At 33.7% G+C, this 22856-nt stretch overlaps 2 protein-coding genes, 1 long non-coding RNA gene and 1 pseudogene across 3 annotated transcripts; 1 reads left to right on the top strand and 3 right to left on the bottom strand.

Annotated features, from left to right (window-relative positions):
- Window positions 1–644: 644 nt before the first annotated feature.
- On the bottom strand, window positions 645–2192 carry LOC121254315 (annotated as a pseudogene).
- Window positions 2142–7478, bottom strand: LOC121254314 (5-methylthioadenosine/S-adenosylhomocysteine deaminase-like). The gene is made up of 11 exons (XM_041154308.1): window positions 7211–7478; window positions 6934–7106; window positions 6691–6849; window positions 6214–6363; window positions 5634–5777; window positions 4695–4851; window positions 4132–4304; window positions 3851–3906; window positions 2983–3085; window positions 2616–2752; window positions 2142–2571 (listed from the first exon to the last, which is right to left on the bottom strand). The coding sequence occupies exons 1-10, from the start codon at window positions 7416–7418 to the stop codon at window positions 2663–2665; spliced, it is 1413 nt and encodes a 470-aa protein (XP_041010242.1). The 5' UTR covers window positions 7419–7478; the 3' UTR covers window positions 2142–2571; window positions 2616–2662.
- LOC121254317 lies at window positions 2473–18322 on the top strand. The gene is made up of 4 exons (XR_005938602.1): window positions 2473–2596; window positions 6235–6241; window positions 16935–16940; window positions 18308–18322. It is a non-coding gene; the product is annotated as an uncharacterized LOC121254317 (long non-coding RNA).
- On the bottom strand, window positions 14609–16121 carry LOC121254316 (auxin-responsive protein SAUR32-like). Its single transcript, XM_041154309.1, has one exon. The coding sequence runs from the start codon at window positions 15323–15325 to the stop codon at window positions 14849–14851; it is 477 nt and encodes a 158-aa protein (XP_041010243.1). The 5' UTR covers window positions 15326–16121; the 3' UTR covers window positions 14609–14848.
- Window positions 18323–22856: the final 4534 nt, after the last annotated feature.

Here is a 22856-nt window from a genome sequence, read left to right as displayed (position 1 = left end):
ACTGGAAACGGAGATATTTATGAAGAGAGGATTGAAAGTTCGAGAAGGGAATTGGAAGCAAGAGATGTGCTTCTAGGAGGGAAATGAAAGTTCGAGAAGTTTCTGGTCAGAATGTTACTTTATTTCAAAATGGGGGGAGCTTTATACATACGGGAGGTGTCCGCGTCGAGTTCTAGAAAACTGTCGATTGTTCTGGGTTTCCCGCGTGTGACGGACATGGAGCGTTGGACTTGAAATTTTCCTATTATTTTTGTTACGGTACTCTAACGGGCCAAAAGCCCAAATAAGTTCTAAAGTCGGCCCAGTTTTGATGGCATTCCCACCACTACCGGTACATAAGAAAACATGCAACACAGCTTCGCTCAAAGTTTGAAGATGTCAAAGGAAGAAGACCAAAAAAACAGAAGAGAAAATTGCTGAGAAAGAGCGTGATCGTCTTAAAACTGGTAGAGCTGCCGAGAAATTAATGCTTTTTTTTGTTGTATTTTAAAGTCTCAGACGATGATAGTTATCAAACCTTATTTATTTACCGAAGCAGTCATAACATAACCAGATGGATTGTCAGGTTAGTTCATGTATAACCACCACATCTCATCACAAATGTTACAAGACGAGATCCAGATGAGCTTTTGCATGTTTTAAGTTTTTAACATTGAGGTGATCTGAAGCAAGCATACAGTGTTTTCTACTTCCTCTGTTTTTCACTATACATCTAAGCAAGCACTGTCAAAGAAAAACAATAGGTTGGTTATATGCCTCAGAAGGATAGAATAACCAAAGAGCGGCGATACTCTGCCGCTAGGCATGCTCGTTCTTTTCAAATATTTTTTAAATATATTTAAATATTTTTTTAAAAAAAAAATATCAATACACTAATAATCATTTCCTTAATTATTAAGAGAAAAAAATTAAAAAAAAATTAAATATATGAGCGATGAAAATGAAGAGTCATCTCTCACTTCAAACAATGAAGACGGGGGTTATAGTAAAAAATTACTGAACGGCAGGAAATGATTATGCCTGGAGATGCAATTACATTATAGAAAAGATATTTACAACCGTGAATTGTGCAACTGCCGCATAATCGCTTTGAAAAAAGTGAATAAAATATAGAATCTACATGAAAAAAATTAATTTTTTAATAGTGGATCTTATTTTTTTTAAAACAATTACGCTACGTTTATGCATTTTACGATTATATGTAGAATTACTCACTACATTATACGACACAAGATAAAATGACCAAAGATTTTCCATTGTATAGTAAACGATAGCCAGCAAAAAGAGGATCCATGGCAGTGCATACCTAATTGTCATAGAAGCGGGAACGACGTCTTTGAGAAGTGCGACGATTGGCGGTATCCCTTGGGTCATTTGTACTCACAAAATCATCATCAGTCTCATCTACCCTATACTCAGAATATTGAATATTCTACAGACGTTACAGAAACCCCATCAGAAATGGAACTATCATAACTTGTACGGTGATTTCCACTTCTTCTATCAAGTCTTGACCTTCTTCTGTTTCTAGAACTCCGGAAGTTATCAAACACCTGATAAAGGATACAAGAGGTCCACCAATTCCCCTCATCCCCAGGGAAGTCCTCAAATTCATCTACAGTTTCATCATCCCCATATTCAATTACATAGTCTCCCAAAACCACACCACGTGGGACTTCGGAATGAATAGTGCTCAAAACATCTATGATCTCAGAGGACTACTGGAAATTCTCCCAATCAAGCTGCCGAGCAGGATCAATCTTTGATGGACGAGCATGAGGGTGCTCCAGTCGAGCATGGTTTTGCAGTTCTAAATACGTCCCCATAAATTTACATTGTTCCTCCTAACAATAACGTCTCTTCTCATCTAGATATAGACGGGCCTCGTCAACAACCACCCACCCAGTAACCTCTCCTCTACACAAGGGGCAAGTTGGTTTATAGTTGCCTTCAGATACCACTGGCTCACTGTTTTCTGTGGGAGTTGCATTTGATGTTGAAGCCGATGACATACCATACGCACTTTTGAAACGGTCCAAGCAATTTGAGTTCAAATGGTCTGTGTCACACACAAAAGGATGGCATCCTTTCTCATGAGATGAGCATTGAAGGAGTACACCATTGTGTGGAAACTCCAACCATATCAGGCAAAACACATCCTCCCAAGTAGTATTTAATTGAATATCTTCCATGTTGGATACAATGGGTTTGAATCTTCCTTTACACAAAGGTCTTAAAGCGATGAAGATAATATTGAATTGAAAATGTACAAGCAGATAGCATGCAGCCCACTTTCCTTAGATAACGACTGTCAATTACACAAAAAAGTGATGGAAATACTAAGGATAACTTGCCAAGTTTTTATGCCGAACCAAATGGAACAAGCCCTTTATGTAGAGTAGAACAACATGCTATCATACAAAGCTTAAATATAGTATTATTCTGGAGTCCAGAGGAAAAACCCAGATGGATATATCATATAAAGGCCCAAGGAAGGAGACGGAAAGTTCGTTCTCTTTGGTTCGTGTGGGCGATTGGGTGGGCTGGGGGGTGTCTGTTTGAGACTTTCAGGAGTTCGCAGAGGGTCTCCTCTATAGTTATCAAACCTTACAATTCCAAATGCTTTTCGGCAAGTACAGCAACCACATGCCCGTTTGAATAATCATAGGATCTTCATTCTGCTGGGAATTATTATTCCTGCCCTCTTCAATAGATCGCTAGCAGCTCCCCCTGCCTCCAAAATAACATCTTCCTGCGGAGATAAAATTTTGCATCCATAAGTAAACTGTGGAACTCTTGAAAACAAGGAAAAAAGAAGGAAAATACATGTTGATAAACAGTTATGGTATCTGGTTTAAAATATGGCATTTTGATTATCTGATTTGAATTCCCAAAAAATGCATCAGCTTTTTAAATTTCTACTGTGAATCTTCCTAACCGTTGACAGTTGACTGATACCAATGAAAATTGACTACAAAGTACCTCATTTACACGCAAAATCTTCTTATCCTTCATGATCCACTGGCCATTGCACATTACAGAGACCACGTTTTCAGTTCGCATGCAATACACAAGGCTGGAAATGCTGCATAATAGTCAAATAAACATTCAATAATTGATCTTGGATCGGATTACTGCAACTTCTATATTCTATCTTGTCAGGTTTATGCATATGTGATACCCCTTATGATAAGGATAAGGGTAGGTAGTGTATGGGATCCCACATTGCTTGAGAATGAAATCTTGCCCTTTATAAGGTTCCAATGAGATTTTAATTGTATCATTTACTAGTCATTTTGGAGTATAGGTCATATGGTTTGGGCCTTCCATTGGGGTGTTACAAATGGTATTAGAGTCTATCCCAACAAAAAATGTGGGACTTGAGCCGTGTCACCTACGACGGACTGATCCGACAAGGATGTCGGGAATTTAAGGGGGATAGATTGTGATACCCTATATGATAAGGACAAGGGTAGGTAGTGTATGAGATCCCACATTGCTTGTGAATGAGAAGTTCTTACTCTTTATAAGGTTTCAATGTGACTCTAATTGTATCATTTACTAGTCCTTTTAGAGTATAGGTCATATGATTTGGGCCTTCCATTGGAACGTTAGAGCATGTCTCATTAAATCCGGCCGGTAAATAACTTTAAAAAGTTAAGTATAGCCAATGGTCAATGATTTTTTCCATGCAATTTAGTCGCAAAACACACTACAAATAGAAATTCCAGAAAGAAGAGCAAGAAGATTCATTTTCGAGATGGATGAACAACCATTCAAGTAATGGAATAAAGTCATCATCTACGAACAAGAATACTGCATATCTTTTCATCTAGGATAGAGTGCATACCAGTCATGGACAGGAACCATGGGCCAAAGGGAAGGATTGACGACAACCAAGTCAGCCTACCATATGAGAGACACAAACATCAATCAGCCTCAATTATTGAGAGAATCAATAAAACAATCGGGCAGTTGTGTTCTGATGGATGATATAACAAAGTCTAGCTGCATGGTGATCCAGCATACGGAACTCTTTCTACCTATAATAAAACTTAGAGAGAGGGGGAAAACTTAAAAGGAGAATGAAGCAAAAAGAGAGGAGTGACTAATTTGAGCAAATAGTCCAACCTTTTTCCCAACCTCAAGTGACCCTATTTCATTATCCCAGAGTACTGATTTTGCACCATTTATTGTCGCCATTCTGAGAACTGTTTCAGCAGGGAGAGCGGTGGGATCGGTGGTTCCAATTCTATGAACTTCCCGTCCTTTGTTAATAAGAGAAGCCAGGTACATCTCATCAACTGCAAGAGTGAACCCATTGAGTGATTTCGAGGCATCAATCTTAAAATGAGAATCTTTCAGTTACTTATAGTAAATAGATACACCTTTTACTTCGTTAGTTATAGGTTATGCAGCAGACCCTAGAGAAGCTGACATTACCTTTACCTCTCATTTGGTCTCCTTAAATTTGAACATCGGGGATAGCCATACCTAGTATCTATTTTGCTTGCAGTGTATGTGTGATGAAACGTGTCTGGGATATTAAAGAAGTAAAAGAAAAAGAGCAAATTAGGATAAAAGCCAACATTTTTTTTTTTGATAAGTAAGATAAAGCCAACATTTTATTGGGTATTATCAAACATGACGAAACTGTGAGAATGAGAGGATGGAAATTCAGAATGTGGACAAACCAATGCTCATTCTGTTATTTGATGGTGCGCCATCTGTTCCCAAGGAGACACAAATGCCAGCATCAAGCATCTCCCTAATAGGTGCAAATCCAAGCATGCGCATTGCAGAGGCAGGACAATGAGATACTTTGACTCCAGTGCTAGAAAGAAAACCAATCTGAACAAAGACACGCAGATCAAACCAAGCCAGCACCATAAAATGAAAGCAAGCATGAGACAACAATACGGACACCACTGGCAGTCATTGATGCATACATAACAGAAGTAATTACTGTACAGAATCCCACTCACCAAGGCCACCGGTTCACAATATTTTCTCCCAACACTTCATCTGCCCTGACTTAATACACATTTCACTTAAATGCCATACTAGCATTGACATGTGAAGCTTCAGATAATACTACCATTATTAGTATGAGTTCTAAGGATCAATCATCTAAGAGCAGGGAAACACAGCATAGCACATCAGTTTTAAAGCTAAACATAGCTACATGATAAATATATTGATGGTTAAAGATCAGTCTTTCTTGAAAGCTTATCTGCTTCTTGTAGTAAAAAATTAAGTATACGATGTGCAGTTTCATGGCATCCATGGTTAACATAGAATCAGAAAGATCACAAAAGATAATTTCAAACAACCTGGGTGGTAAAATAGATGTGCAAAAGAAGAAAAAAGCAAAATATATGTGCAGCGATGCCTGTACTTTCAATTAACAGAACCCAAGCCAGAAGATTCCCAAAACAAATTAAACTTGGTCAATAATGAAAAATCAACTCCACTGGCACTACTGCCAATCCTCGTTGCTATTCTACTCACCATCTTATCTAGAGTATAAGACATCATCCTTACTTTTGTTATCCATGAACAAGATGGTAAAGAAAGGATATTTATTTAATTTCCTTAAAGTTCAGAAAGTAATAAGAGGAAATACAAATTACCTCAGTACTGTTGACCCAAACTGTATGAGCTGAAAGCAAATTGTTTTGGAGAAACCCAATCTTCTCCAAGTACGTAACCGTCCCATGATCAACCTTTCGAGTATCCATCACAAGTTGATTCTCATAGGGTATCTCTGCAACATGCTAAACACCAGAAAAGGTCAACCTGATCAAGTTGACTTCCTGCGTAAATTTATTGTTTAAATCAAAGAACAGTTGAAGTTCTCGAGATGACAAAGCCAATTGAAATTTATTAATTTATTTTTTTAACCTTTCATAAGGAGTCAACTGAAACTTATTTACATCCATTTTACTATTTAGTAAAATCTACTAGAAGGATCGAATAGAAATGTAGTTTTTGTATTATTTGCACCATGCGAATGTTAGCCCGTAATGTGGCAGAAAATTCAAATGTCATGCATAACAGGGATGCCTAGGTAACATATTTCTACTTTGACAAGAAGGCTGCCGCATGCATCATCCAAACTTATCAAGATAGATTATTGAAGCTCATATAGATGTCCTCATATCTTGAAAAAGAAGCTAGCTGCACAAACACACACGCCACAACGTTCAGTACCATATGGATTCCAGTTTTCAGTTCTCTCGTGGCGTCTCTTGTTTCAAGTAGCAAACGATCAGTTGAATTCATGATTTGTCTAATTCCAAACCACACTCTGATTCGTCCATCTGCAGTATTATGATGCTTCTTGTAGAGCTCCTTTTGAGACTGCCCTTAAAACAAGGAAACCAAATTGAGGACCAAAACAACAAACAGAATGTATTAATAGCATATTTAATAATAGAAAGAAAACAAAAATTAATCGTAGGCAAATTTTGTTTAGGATATAAACTCGCATTGATTTAACATATGGGTCGTCCATTCAACCTAAAAACTTAAAAGCAGTATTTTTACGCCTAACAATTCTACATCAATCGTCCACTTTTGATGCAACTTCTAGATATGAGATTCTATCATGCGTGAAATCCACATAGAAATCAAAATTTTAAAAAATGAGTAGAAAGATACAAAGAAGAAAACTATATGGTACTCGACCTGAATACAATCATCAGTGGTTCTGGTCGCCCACAACGCCGGCAAACCCTCACCGGAATCCATGGTTGATTGGACCAAACACGCACGCAAGCCCAATAACTCCACCGCCTTCGCCATTCCAGATACGTGCTGCCCCCCGGCTTCAGCAAAGCACGTTACCTGATTCGAGAAAACATCAAACATCAACAACCACGGCATTAGAAACACCTAAAACAAGAAACAAAGAATGTTGTGGGAGCTTACACCGGAGTGAATGAGTTCGATGCCGCACAGTAGAGTGGAAATATAAGAATCTTCCTCGGTCATGTTGGACTCGTACGGCCATATGCGGCCGTGCAACCATGTCATCAAGTGAACGTCGTCCGCTATCCCTCTTGCTAGTTGCTGAGAGGTGTGAACGTGCGTGTTGATGAATCCTAGTTACATATATAGAATCACCCAAATACATAAACACAATATAATAAGCTAGCCTACATGGGTTATAGAAAGAGAAATCAATTTGATATATATAGGAGAGTACCTGGGAGTAAGATTTGGGCGTGGAGGTCGATGATTTGGTGAGCGAGAGAAGAGAAATCGCGAATAATATCGGAAGATTGACCGATGGCTTTGATTGTATCGTGTTGGATGAAGATCCCACCGTTGCGAAAGACTCGGCTTTGAGGATCCATGGTGACAATTACGGCATTGTGAAGTATGATGGACGAGTTGGTGTCCGTTTCCGCCATAGCTCTAGCTATCTGTATCGCTCGGTTTCGGCGTGGGTTTGTAGAATTTCAATCAGTCAGCCGAAGATCATTGTCCTAGACTCCATATATATATTATATATGTATATATATATCCAAAAACAGAAAACAGGTGGCATTAAATCAATAACAAGTGTCGCCCTTCAGTCTTGTACAGTCTTACCTTTTCGTCTTTTCCCCTTGCAAAGCGTTGTGAATGCCATTCCTTTTTGGGACGATTGAGTGAGTAATGTCTCCAATTTTTTTATTACTGGATTCCTACTATATATATTCGATAATTAACGGCACTTAATAAAATAGAATGTTAATATTTATCAAAAAAGTTTTATTTTCGAGTCGGTGTATATAACAAATTTAATAAAAAAAAAATTTATGTACAACGCATTTAATAAAGTATTTACATACCTAATTTAATTTGAAAAATTAAAATTAAAATTTATATCTTATAAATCAAATAGTACAATTTAAACAGTATAAATACACACCAATCTGAAAATAGAGTAATTCATATTTATTTAGTTGAAGATATGATAAGGCTGGAAAAGACTCCATTAAATTTTTTCTTGCTATTTGGGCTAAGTAATTAGAACTTGATTGACCTGGTATTAAAGCGGCTCAATTATGAAATTCTGTCGGTTGGAATATACTAGGGCTATTAATGGAAGGAGTTTGTAGGCTGGGAGGATTTGACAGCCTCCTTGTTAACTGACTAAACATTTTGCGTTTGAAACCTGTACGCGGGAGGGATATGATCCCATGATTTTGTTCAGCAAAACAAAGATATGTAGGTTCTTCTCGACCCTCTTGGCAATCAATTGGTTAGAAAATGTGAACAATTTCAGTGTTAGGTGCGTGGTAGTTATTCCAGATTAATCATGTCATGTAAGAGATGGATCCTGCAAAATGTACATGGGATCACACAAAACCATTTTATTATTTCATAATCGCGCAACAGTTTTTTAGGCAACTTGTATTGTAATTATGTACAAGTAATCATGTATTTAATATATTTATTTGGAAAGTAAGCATGTCATCTTGAAAGAAAATTATTAGGTATGAATGGCGAGATACTGTCATCCTATTACAATGTCACGTAATTAAAATTATTTATATAAATAAAACTTTAAATTAATATGACACTTTTGTAATAGAATGAGGGTATCAATGATGCTTTTATATTATGAAACTATATAATAATTATTTAATATTTAAATGGTGAGTTTCACTCTATTTTTAATTTTTTTTTTTTAAGGTAGAACAAACTCCATTCATTCATAACAGGACATTACAATTTTGACATGAAACATACAGAATACATGAAGCCAACTATTGCTTTTAAGGCTCCCCAATATACAAATTTCTTTTTGACTGACATGATCTAGTCCACTGCTGTAACTCTTTACAGACAAACCATCTGAGAGACAGCACTTTGTCCTAAGACAGATTTAATAAATCTCACATTCTGTCCTAAGACAGAATTAAACAACTCCACACTCTGTCTAAGACGGAATAGAGGACACACTCTACGAACAAAAATTCAAGAGACTGTGCTTTTTTTAACCTAAAACAAATGTAATAACTGAAAACATAAAATATATATTAGAAAATAGCGAATTATAACTTGAAAAACTGTAGATTTGCATTTTCAACCTTAGAGGAAATAAAAAAAAATGCAAATACTGAGACTGTGGTGGTGCATGAGGGACACGCGCCATCCTAAAAGTACGATAGAACGAAACCGATAGCCCTGGTCCCAAAAAAACTATGCGTGGCGGATATAGAGCTTCCCTTACGTGGATGTCATGTGCGCACCCCTGGTCCCAAAAAAACTATGCGTGGCAGCGATAGAGCTTCCCTTACGTGGATGTCATGTGTGCACTTTAAGCCGCACGTGTGGGTCAAGCGCTGTTCCGTTTGGCGAGATTCTTCATCCTTCTGAACGATCAGCGACTTGAAAATTTTGCAGTGGGGCGCGTGGTGGTCGTGTGGCTCCGAAAAACAACAAATCTGTATTTTGTCCTACTATGAACGAAAAAATAAACAAAACCAAAAAAAAAAAAATAGAGAAAAGAAGGAGGAGGAATGGGAAGGAAGGGAGGAGCCAAAGCTCCAACTCCACTCCTTGGGAGATGTCTTTTTAGATAAAAGGAATTTCATTCCATCATAATTGATCAATACCCTGTTTAAGACTGAATTTCTTCTGATTCGTATTCTTCTCATTGTCATTGCAACCCATTCAATCTAGAAATTCATAGTCTTCTCATTGTCACTGCAACCCATTCAATCTCTGTAGAATTCAATCTATCATTCAGGATTCGTTTGTTTTCAGGAAACATCTCATCTCATCTCACTTTATTATTATAACTTTTTTAAATCTCCACACAAAATAAAATAAACAATTCAACTTTTTCAAATTCCAAAATAAAAATAATATTAAAAAATATATTCTAATAATATTTTATTTAATTTTTTAACTTTAATTTTATCTTATCTTATCTCTTTTAATCTTTAAAAACAAACGAGCCTCTCCCACAATTTCAGAAAATCAACATCCCATGTAGAGGACTATTATTTACAGCCCAATCATCATAATTTGCAGCAGGGCAGCTGGCAGCCTTATAATACATGTGTTGAACATCTTTTTATGGAAAGCAGAAACAACTTACGTACGTGCAAGTGGTACGTACGTGCGTGCATAGTGGCAACATATATCATCATGCATTTTATGTTTGTCGGGTCGTTATAATTGGTGGGTTTCATTTTCCTCCATATTCGGAACTATACACTGACAATCAGGGATATTAGTGGAATTAAAGTATAAATTTAATTTGATTGATAATTTCCATCATGGCAGCCAGGCATGCATTAACTCACCCAAGCACCTTTGTATTGGGCTCATGCATATAATAATTAATTTCCATCAATTTCATATTGACCTTAAGTCTTAGCATCATATTATTCAGCCTGCACATACATTTTACCTTAAATTAAAATAATAAGAAGATGCTGAAAGTAAATAATAAGTGCTTCCTCGCACATCAATCTAATACTGGGTGGAGAGAAGTAAAATCCCACCCGTACGCACTAAAGAAGTTAATTGATTTACGCAAACCCCATTTAAATCACGTGGTACAAAAGATTAATGTTACATATACATATATATATATTGTGACCATTGTGAGTTCGACATTATTTTTTCTGAAATGTAATGATTTCAAGGAGATTATTATAGATAATTATAATAATAAATATTATTGGATTAGCTTCCGAGAAATTTCTGTCCTATTTAATTTAATTATGTATGCTATAAAGTCCGAATGGCTAAAAGTTCTAAATACTTTTAATTCATATTCAGAAGGCTGAGATTACGTTTAGATGAACTGAGTTGAGATGGTAAAATATTGTTAGAATATTATTTTTTAATGTTATTATTATTTTAAGATTTAAAAAAGTTAAATTATTTATTATATTTTATATTAAAATTTAAAAAAAATTTATAATAATAAATTGAAAAGAATTGAAAAGAATTTATTTACCAAACCAAACCTTAGTAAGCATCGTGACCTCATCAGTGCGTGGATGAATATGTTACACAGGAGGGGTCTTTTTATTTTTATTTTGTGATGACGTCGGAGTTTCAGTGATATTTTCATCAAAATCTCACTCCAAGTCATGTTGTTTATCAATTTGAAAAATAATATTTATAAAACGATTATCTTGTAAAAGTAAATTTATAAGTTGGCGTGTCTCGACGTTAGATCTATTTTATATATAATAAAACAAGTTTTAAGATATAACTGTGTACAACATCAAAAGAAATTAATTAGTTTATAATTTAACTTTTGTCATATTCTAACTTATAGATAAATTAGTTGAGTTAGTCTACATACCGTCTTTATTTAGAGACTGTTCAAGCAAGCCTATATAATTATATTTAAAAAAATTTAAAATTACAATAATATCATTTTTTTAAAATATATATTTTTTCTTTTACCCACATTCGTCAATAAGACTGTATACACAATCCCTCACTCAGGATTGTAAATAGAATTTCTCAAATTAATCTCCCTGATAATTTTGTGGCACTTTCATAGAGCCATAGATCAGGTGACGTGTGGAAATTCGAATTTCTTTTGCTAAAATATGCATGTGGCCGGATGGAAATTGGAATCATTGTCTGCAAAATATTTCCTCTTCATGAGTCTAGATTTAAATAAAAATATCATGAAAAGATATATATATATATATAATTAATAGAGATCAATCTGATCTTATATTTAAATGATACAAATTAACTAAAATTAAAATTTGTAGAGAATGATTCTACTAAATTAATATATATGATCAACAGAGAAGGCGGCCAGAAGTCAAATAATTTTCACAAGTCAGTACTTTGTGGGATATTGAAGATTTCCACTAGGAAAATTGAAAAAAAAAAAAAAATTCAAGTTCAACAAGAATATTTTTGAGTGGGATTTGTATGAAACTTTCTGAGATGATCATAAAAAAATGATTTCCAAAATATTAATCCACTCGATCGATCGGCTGATGATCACCACGCTAGCTTGGTCAGCTAACCCTCCTAATAATATATATTAAGATTTTTAGAGTTAATATTATCGTACGTACGTATAATATAACCTAGCTAGCTAGCTATAGTTAATAATTATGTCAAACTCTTTAATATTGAAATTCATGACTTACCAAATTAATGATCTCCTAAACGAAACAAATTAAATTATTAAAGGACGAGAAAATGTCAATTAATTTACGAAGGAATCGGTCTTCAAAAATCCCTAGCTATCTATATGAGAGATCAGAGATCGACAATTCATCAAATGCATGCCACAACAGGCCAGTGACCATATGAATACAAGAATATCAATTCCTGACATATATTATTCAAGCAAGCTAGCTTGATGCGAAAGGTCCAATGCTCCATTCATATAGTTGCTAATTATTAATAAACCGAGAGACAAAAATAAAATAAAATTATCGACTAAGCACCATGCAATGATCTGTTAACTTATAGCACATTATAATTAAAATTAATTATTTTGTAAGGTAATACTGATCAATTATATATTATAAATCGGTTTAAAATGATTTATCTATATTGTCGACCCACCATATATAATTGATTATAAAAACCATTAATGGCTAATCAATAAACTAAAACGCCTGATCTCTGACCACGACATCATGATCATGATCAGTTATATAACTATGACTTTCATTTAAGTACTTCACAAATAATCAGTTATATACAATAATTATATATATATATATATATATCACCGACCGTCCAAGGAAAAATATCCTAATTCAATGATCTTATATATAACTTTGAAGTTATTGTATTTAACTATAAATTGTCTGATGTAATCAACCCAATAAAAAAATAAGTTGAATTTTAATACTATAATTAATTGGACTTATTTGGTACGAATTAAGCTTAGACTCCTTATTCTTTTTCTTGGTTATAATAAAGTATTGTTAATACACAAAATATTAGACAGCTTGGAATTAAAATACATATCCGGCCCGCTTATACTAGCTAGCTAGCAACCTGAAATGGCACACAAATTAAGATCGGAGAACTCACACCAGCTTGAATCTGAAACTTGTTAAATACAAAGCGAAAATGAAGTAGTTAATTACCTAAATTAATTAAGTTTGCAAATTGAGTCATAGATGTACGTACCTTATAATTAATAAATACATAATTTAGGTTGACTTTATTAGCGTACCACACGCATGCATGCTATAAATATATATACATATATATATATATATATATATATATATATATTAATGGTGCAGCTAGCTAGCTAGCTAGGGAGTAAAATTAGGGCGATATTCGAGGATCCTTGAAGTCGTGCCTAACGTTCCAAGCAAATCAAACTATTTATGCTCCCTTCAAACTCAACTGATCATCATGATATCATGAACTCGATCCGTGATCTAGTTAATAAACAAACCAAACTTGAACAAAAATTAAAGCGGCTTAGCTATTAATTAAATGAGTCTAACTCATATAATTAAACTTTAAGATCAATCGGTAATGGAATTTATAAAATCCTATAAGAAATAGTTATAAACTAATATGTCAATTACATGTGAACAAGTTTGAATTCATTCAAAATGTAAATTATAAATACATGCGCTGTATCAATTAAATATAATACATGATGTCAGAGATAATAAGCTCATGAAGCTCAATAATTAGTGTTCAAATAAAAATTAAACAAATAGAGTTTAAATACTCAATATTAGACTCGCGCGGCTTGATTAATATTACAATTGTAATATTTGTAAAGAGAGATAAACATAAATTGAACCTTACAAAATTCACTAAGTAATATTTAACGATAAATTAAGATATATATATATATATATATATATATACACGCTAAAAAGATTTTTCTTTTATTTCAGTGAGCTCCCTTTATTAATATAGAACATCTTTTTGTTAAAAAAAAAAACTTAAATAGAACTTAGTCCAAATAAAGTGTTAATAAATATTTATATTATATATATATATAATATATATATTTATTATGCAGTAGAACTTAGTCCTACTGCATCCAAGATCTTATCATGTAGTACTGCATATTATATTCTTCTATTATATACATAACGACTTAATTAATTTCTTGTTTTGGGTAACTAGCTAGCCTTAATCTGTGCCATGCTTCCACGTTACCTACCACATGTCATATATATATATATATATATGATTAATTAGTTTATCCTAATATAGTTGATAATTTTATAGTAACGTAATCACAAGAAGTACTACTTTTGGTTTTCTGAGCAAAGTTAAATGACAACTTGCCTGTACGATCGAGAGGTGAAAATTATCAACGTCCACTTGCCGCCATACATGCCCAATTGTTGTCTGTTTGTTTCTTTCCCCTCAGCTCGCTCTTAAAATATAACAGAATTTCGAGCAGAGAAATTATTTCTACAAATTTAAGTTTATACAAGTTTTTGAAAATAAATATAAAAAAAATTATTCTTTATCAGTAAGACTAACTTTTTTGCAAAAAAAATTTATATAAAATTTGTATATTTAAAATTTTTGCCTAGCATTAAATTTACTTTACTCTTCCGAGCATAGATAATGGGACACTGTCTACAGAAATATGAATTTCAGACTCAGATCTCAATACAAGCAAACCAGCAAAAATTCATAGCAGTTCAATTTACAAAGATAGCTTGGATGTTCTTTTTTTCCCATGCACCACTTATCATATTGATCTACTTCAATTGTACATGCTTAACTATAAAAGGAAAAAAAAGAAAAAGAAAAAGGAAATTATAGAGATCAAGAAAACTCGATCCTAAACACTTGCATCGATCACAGCAATCCAAGACATAAGGAAAAGATCAGCAAAGGCAGAGATCATTTAAAACTGATTTATATCAACCATTCGAGAGGGGCTAAGAAGGTGATAAGAGCCATAACGCTTAAAGACACATCCTTTCTGAATATCACGGCCATCCTCCATTTCCAGCAACACCTTGTGAAAGATATCAACGTTGCATGGGAGGACAAGGGGGCCTTGGTTGTCGTAACCATATTCAGACTCGGCCTCTTCGAGCAGCATCTTGAACAGAGGATGGTTTGCGTACTCTGTTTTGATCACAAACTTCTGTTTCTGAGGTCCGACATAGACCGAGAAGCAACCCTCGGGAGCAACCCGGCGTTTCCTAGGATGTTTTTCCTCTTCCAGCGAGATGCTGAGGGAAGGACACGATCTGGTTTTCAGTGTCAAAGTACGTTCGGGTCCCCAAGACCCCTTGCGGCCTCGTCCGATGGATTTGCATCGCTCCCATGTCTTGATGATCAGCCCCTTCTTCCCTTTTTCCCTAGTCGCATCCATTTTTGTCGATCGGTACAAGTATTTACCAGATCAGATAACAGCAATTTATCAGATATATACGTCGTATGAAGAAAAGCTGGCTATATAAGTATATATGAGCTTGCTTTTGGAAATCACTCAAATCTCCGTATTCTAGGCATACATGAATGAACTTGTATCAAGGTATGAAAAAAAAAAGAAGAAGAGCTATGGCCGAGGGGATTTGAAAAAAATATGGCTTCGAAAGTATTGGGTATTTGGCTAGGTAGCTAACCCCTGTCATAAACCAAATGAAACCTTACCTTGCCCCTTGGCTTCATTGTGTTACTCATACCTCTCTGATTATATTGGAAAAATCGGTTAAAATTATGCACGAAAAGAGAGAACAAGAAAAAAAAAAACACAAAAAAAAAAAAAAAGGGATAAAAAATTCAGAAAATATAAATAGCTCGTGAACCCATAAGGAATCAGCTGGCTAGGGTGGCCATTTGAGTGTTTTCAAGAACTCTGGAATAAGGAGCAGGAAGACAATAGCTAGGGGAAATGAAACGAGATCAGAAGAGTCCGTAGCTCACTGCTGGATACTGCCCTCCATCTCTTGCTTGCTGTCTTAGTTGACGATACCAAATGGCTTTCATTGCTCAAATATATAAAGCCCAACTTGGATATATATAAAAATATTCTTAAAGAAAACCCACTTGTCAACCCTACGTACAACCTCCTATCTTTCGATCTCCATATAGCAATTGTCCAACTTTCTTTTTCGCCCTTACAAAGACGTGAAGAGTCCAGTTCCTTTGAACTGTTCTTCTCTTCTTGTTTGTTTTGTTTTGTTTTTATATTTTTCTAATTAAACAAGTATTAATGCATTCATTAATTAAGAAAGAGATCAATCGAAGCGTAGAAATCCGTTCATTGGATGGAAGTGGGCAAACACATTTAATTACTTTGTAAAGACTACTACCCTTTTTTATCCTTTTTAATTAATTTCTTCCTGGTAAAGGACAAAATGGAGGTTGATTAGACTAGTTTTTGAACTTCCTTTCTTTATTAATGGTGTCACGTCTAGAACGAGTAACGGGCCAGAGACCGATGGCGCTAACCAGCAGATCAGATTGGCTTTTAATTAATCCGTGAAACATATCGTATTATTGCAGAGTATTCAAGATTATCCTGGCATGCAGCCGATTAAATTGACAGCGTTAATGTAGGAGCTGGGAATATGGTGGATGCAGCTAACTAGCTAGGGGCTGAAAACTTGTAAAATTTTAGCCGCCAAAGAAGTTCACTGTACTCTATCTACGGGGTTTTTTCTCTTTTCCCTTTCAATATATTCAACGCTTTTCAAGGAATTTGTGAAGGCCTAGCTAAGAATTCATGAATATGTAGAAGTAGCTAGGTACAATTAATATAATACAAATTCATTGAATTTTACTCCATCGTTCCATTAGCAATTAAATTCGTAGATTACCTGTCTCGAAAGATACCCTAAAGTTAGAACTAATTAATCTAAATTTATAATATTAATTTATATATATTGGTCGTTCACATGAATTTCTCGAACGGTATTGCACGTTAATTAGTCAAGTATCGACTTTGTTTTTCTGCCAAATAGTCAAGCGGCCTCCAGCTTCTTGTGCCTGTGCATTTTAGGATCAATATTTTTTTCCTGCTTGCAAAACGATATTAATGGCCTTCAATCATTTCAATCGTACTATTTATTGGTTAATTAAACCCGCGGGTGCGATAAGAGAACCTTTTAACGAAAGGAAAAGCTAGATAACCCATTATCGATCGTAAAGAAAACTTTCGAATAGATTTATGATTATTTTTTGAATAACATCTAAATAATGAAGGCCTGAAATGACTACTATTAGCCACTCGTAAGCTCAGGATCAGTGTCAGGAATATTATAACTTTGATTGATGTTTTTGCTCTCTCTCTCTCTCTCTCTCTCTATATATATATATATATATATTATAATGTGGTATATTATATATAATTAATTAGATCCACTTCTATCAGCTTCTACAGTACTATAAAGTGATCATGGACCTGATCGTGGTGGAACTTTTTAATTACATTAACATATATTTAGGAACGCTTTCAAAACGATTGGACTCCATCTTAAAAAAAGAAAGAAAGAAAAGACACATTATTTTGTAGAGTGAAATTTAACTTAATTTCTATTAATGTGGATGCGGGTATAGCTAGTTGATCCTTATAAATTATCAGTTCGTATAGGAAGTATTTATATTAATGTTAAGTATAGAAAGTATAATTAAGTAGATGATGTACGTAGTACTATATATGGTAATATTTATTACTTGTGAAAGTTGTTTATTAATCTTCATCTGCATTTGTTTCAGACAGCATTAATATATGTAATTGTGATTCGTCTGATTCTTCGTACGTACAGCTTGCATAACTTATTGCCTTTGATCATAAAGCCATGTATTAATATTGCAATCTTTTATTTGCGGAGATCAATTAGCTAGGACAATTATATCTATTGTTGATCAGTACTGATCATGATGATGATGCCAATTAAGTCTAATGGATAATGCTAGTCCTCCCGCTACTAGCTCTCGTTGGGAGCTACTACTAGCATTTTTATTTTTATTTTTTACTTTGTGATCATTAAAGAATTATTTTTTAATAATATTGTGAATTTAAAAAAATATATATATTTAAAAATGTTTAAAAAAATACATATAAAAAAATAATAAAAAAAACATACCAAAATATCTAGCGAGAACCAGCGGTGGCTGTAGTGCCGCCCTATAAATTAAGGAAGATGATACTCTCACTACTAGTTTTTACCAATGTTTTGAATACCGTACCGGACAGCGTACCGGTCAAGGCACTGGAACGAAATATTTCGGTACCGGTACCGTTTCGGAATAGCGTTTCGGGATAGTCGATATATAAATAAATTATATACAAATACATATATATATAAATTATAAATAGTCTAGTCTGAATTGAGGGTTAAAAAATAAGTTTGTAGTTTGAAAAAACGAAAAAAAAAAAAAAAAAAACACAGGCCGAAATATCGGCTGGTACCGGCCGAAATATAGGCCGGTACAAGCTGAAATTGAGGCCGGTACGACCGGTACCGGCCGGTACGGCCGGTATTTTGGCCGGTACGGAACAGGTATAGTACCTCTACCGGCCGGACGGCCGAAACGAAAAATTTCGGCAGTACTGGCTGGTACGGTACGAAATTTAAATCTTTGATTTTTACAGCTCGGTGTTACAACTGAAATTTTTTATTTTATTTTTTAATTTTTCTTTTTACTTAGTAATTAAAGAAATATTTTTTAATAATATTTTATTTTTTTTATTTTTAAAAAAATATTTAAAAGTGTAAAAAAATATATGTAAAAATGACAAAAGAAGAAGAAGAAGAAGAAGAAGAATTATTATGCTTAACAGTAGCTCCCGCTGGGAGCGGTGGCACTGCCCTAATCTAATACTTGCCAGCACTTAATTAATAATTAAATCATTGTTAACATTTTATCGCGCGATAAATATCATGGTATTAGTTTGGGCGCTAGACAATTAAACTGCATGCAGATGCAGTTGAAACCTTCAATATAGGCATGCATATTATATGACACTCGATCGGAAGTATATAAGTGATCAATATTATACATATATATATATATAAATACTTACGTGTATATATGTTTAATATTCTTTTAATGTATGACGCGATGTTTTGACATATGTATATATATGTTGGAGTGGTTTAGATTTATAAATGAGTTGAGATGGTTTGTAAATAGTAGAATAAAAGTTGAATTATTTATTATATTTTATGTAAAAATTTGATAAAATTATAATAATAATGAGATAAAATGAATTGAAGTAGATTGAGGTGAATTTTGAATGCAAACGAGATCATAATCTCACTGTATAGATACCCTATTCTCACGAAATATACGAAATATAATTTCATCGTCAAACGTACGTAGGAAATCAGGACACCGACTGTTGACTTCTTAATTAAAGGCTAATAACTGTCCAAGAAACTGATAGCAACCCAGCAGCCATCGTCAAAATATTAGACTCTACTACCATAAAACGGTTGTCTCTTCTGTCGACTTTAAACGTTGACAAATTAATTAATTAACCTATATATGTATATATAAATATGCGTGTGTCATACCAGATGTCTTACAGTAGTTGTACTACTATGCAATCAAATTCCTAATTTAGTTTAGATTAATGCCCAAGACGTTTCTCGAGCCATAAATTAATTTGTTATGTACTGACCTCCATCTTTAATTTGTGACAACATTTTACAATTAAAATCCTCGTAGACAATTCATTAAACAGTATCTGGAAGTTATAATTTCATTTAGAAAAACTCTACTTGCAACCGGCTAGAGAATCCTTACATAACCGGTTGAATAAAAAATTTATTTATTTTCACTCATTTCGTTCTTCACCCTATCCTCTATTTTGATCTCTCCTTTATCTTCTTCACCCTCTTCTCTTCTACTCTCCTCATCTTTCTAAGTCAACAAATAACTTCTCTTCATTGTCATGGGTCACAGTTGGCAGTTGTGAGTTCTGTATAGCTCTCTATTGTCGTGGGTCATATTTTGTTAAAGACCCGCGACTAGTAGTTGTGACTGTGGGTGATGCCTTGATGGGTTTGCGGGTTTAATGACCCACGAGTACGACTAGGGATGTAAATTTAAACTAGAAAATCGGTTCGGACCGGTTTTGAACCGGTTCGGTCCAGAACCAGTTCTTGAATTATGCAAACCAGTCGAAACCGGTCCGGTTCTACGATTTCGGGAACCGGACCGGACCAGTTGGAGAAAAAAATAAAAAAAATTAATATTTTATATATAATATATATAATTATATATCATATATGAAATAATTTTTTATTATAATTTATAAATTATAACATAAAATATTAAGCTTAAATATGAACATTTATAATTTGTTTGATTATATGTTATTAATATAATTATATATAAGATAATGTTATTATAATTTATAAAATAAAAGTTTAATCTTGAAGATGAAAATTTAATTGATCATATGCTTTAAACATAAAATATATATATTAAATTATATTATATATAGTCTAATATATTATATACCTATACTAATATATAAGTTTATGACTAATACTAATATATAACTATACTAATATTATAATATTAATACTATTATATAGTCTAATATATTATATAGTTATATTAATATATAAGTTTATAACTAATACTAATATATAACTATACTAATAGTATAATATTAATACTATTATATAGTCTAATATATTATATAGCTATACTAATATATAAGTTTATAACTAATACTAATTTTTTTACTAAAACAGATTTTTTTAGTAGTGTAGATTTTGTAATAGAAACAGGTTTTTAGAATAGATTTTTTGAAGCAGTTTTTTTTTTTTTTTTTTTTTTTTTTTTTTTTTTTTTATTATTATTAAAAAAATTTTTTTTTTAATGACAAACTTACATTTTAAAAAACCAGAAAACCAGACCGGAAACCGATAAAATTAGAGATACCGGTTTAGGAGGGTAACCGGTACGTAATCGGTTTTGGAAAATACAAAACCGGTACATACCGATTCGGTCCTAAATTTTATCCAAAACCGAATCGAACTGGACCGATTACACCCCTAAGCACGACTATGGGCCATACACATTTACCCACAGATCTCTAAAAGATCTAACTACATATACAAAGATTTGTATGACCCATGACTTTGGCCATAGCCCGTGGTCTATGCAGTACATATCTAGAGATCTATGTGATTGACCAATTACAACTTGGTTTTGTTTATTTGTTTGATTTAATATGTAATTTTGTAAGTTTATTTGGTTTGATCTATATGTTTGTTTAATTTTTGTTTTCATTTGGATTTGTAAGATCTTTAACTTTGTCTCGTGCGATTTTGTTATACCTTTTTGTAAAAAAATGTAGTGTTGTATGGGGTGGCTGGAAGGGTACCCGCCCTCAGAGGGTGGGGTTGAGGCTCCCCTTGCTATGCCTAATTTATTTGAAAATGAGTGGTTTGGATTCAGAAATGAGTTGAGATAGTTTGTAAATAGTAGAATAAAAATTGAATTGTTTATTATATTTTGTGTGGAAATTTAAAAAAGTTGTTTTGAAATTTGAAAAAGTTGAATTGTTTATTATATTTTGTATGGAAATTTGAGAAAGTTATAATATGAGATTAAATGAATTGAGGTGGGTTTTAAATTCAAACGAGACCTTAAAAGAATTTCCTTAAGTGAAGATAAAGACTAAACACAACGCATATCAAAATAATTTTGGCCATCAAAAATCATAATTGATAGTCTTTAAATTCCTTTAAAATTCATAAAAATTATGAACCCATACATAAATTGAGGATATAAAAAATAAATGTGTTAAGAAAACTAAAAGACTCTATTATCTTTAAATGGAAAGTTATTAACTTAAAATATTTGTAGTTATTTTATTTTATTTAATAAAATAAGGAGGGACTTGAAACAAAAAACAATCCTTATTTGATAGGCTAAAAGAATACACTATTTCAACTTTTCACCCAAACATGAAAACCAAAATAACTTTTATAAATTTTCAAATAAAATTACTTTTAAAAATTTATGTTCAAACAACTTTTTAAATTTATATATATCCATCTTCACAAATCCAGCTGATACAAGATTTATTTTTTTTTAAAAAATAATGTATTTAGGTTTCCTATCTCCTTTCCCAAAATATTCTCAACATTCCAAAATAGGCGCCAAACATATATATTCCAGCTTGGCATTGGCACGTTCCCCAGTATAAACGAACTCCAAAACCGACGAGCGAGAAAGAAGGACACCGACTCTAAGCCCGACTATATATAATCCTCGCGCCACTTCTTATGCGCTCTTACGATCATGCTACCCCATTGTAACCCTTTCTTCTTATCCTAATTGCTTGTTCTCTGAAAACCCTCGAACAAAACCCTAACCCCATCCCCAGCCGTCCCAACCTTCACCGTCCCTAACCATGGACTCTGTCGTCAAGCAAGAAGTCCCCGAATGTAATCATCCCCTCCCGAGCCTAAATGATCGACTTCCGCAACTTCTCTCAAACAATATGATTGACAGTAGTTCAAGCGGTTCTTCCGATATCGAAGACCCCAACGACGCCGCTTTACCTTGTGATTTACTCGCCCCAGCTTGGCCGCTCGTGAAGTTTGAGGAGCCTTTGCCTGTGACAGAGGCTTCGCCGGTGTCGGCGATTTATCCGGTTAATATGGTGGTGGATGGTAGGGAAGCAATACGTCCAGTTGTTGGCAGCTGTAAGCAGTTTTGGAAAGCCGGGGATTATGAAATCAGTGAAGGTGGCGATGCAGCTTTGACTACTTCTGGTAAATATTGTTAGTGCATGCTTTGTTTTCATTGCCAAAATTATTTGTTATATTGTTGTCGTGTTTTTCTTTCTATGCCTTTCTTGTTCTTGTTTCTTTTACCTGTTTCATATCTACGTACGGGAATGCACGTAGATTATATATATTAATTTC

This window comes from Juglans microcarpa x Juglans regia, chromosome 3D, assembly GCF_004785595.1.
Source record: "Juglans microcarpa x Juglans regia isolate MS1-56 chromosome 3D, Jm3101_v1.0, whole genome shotgun sequence".
Classification (NCBI taxonomy): domain Eukaryota; kingdom Viridiplantae; phylum Streptophyta; class Magnoliopsida; order Fagales; family Juglandaceae; genus Juglans; species Juglans microcarpa x Juglans regia.
Note: the sequence above shows the minus strand (reverse complement) of the source record. Positions and strands in the feature narration are given on the sequence as shown.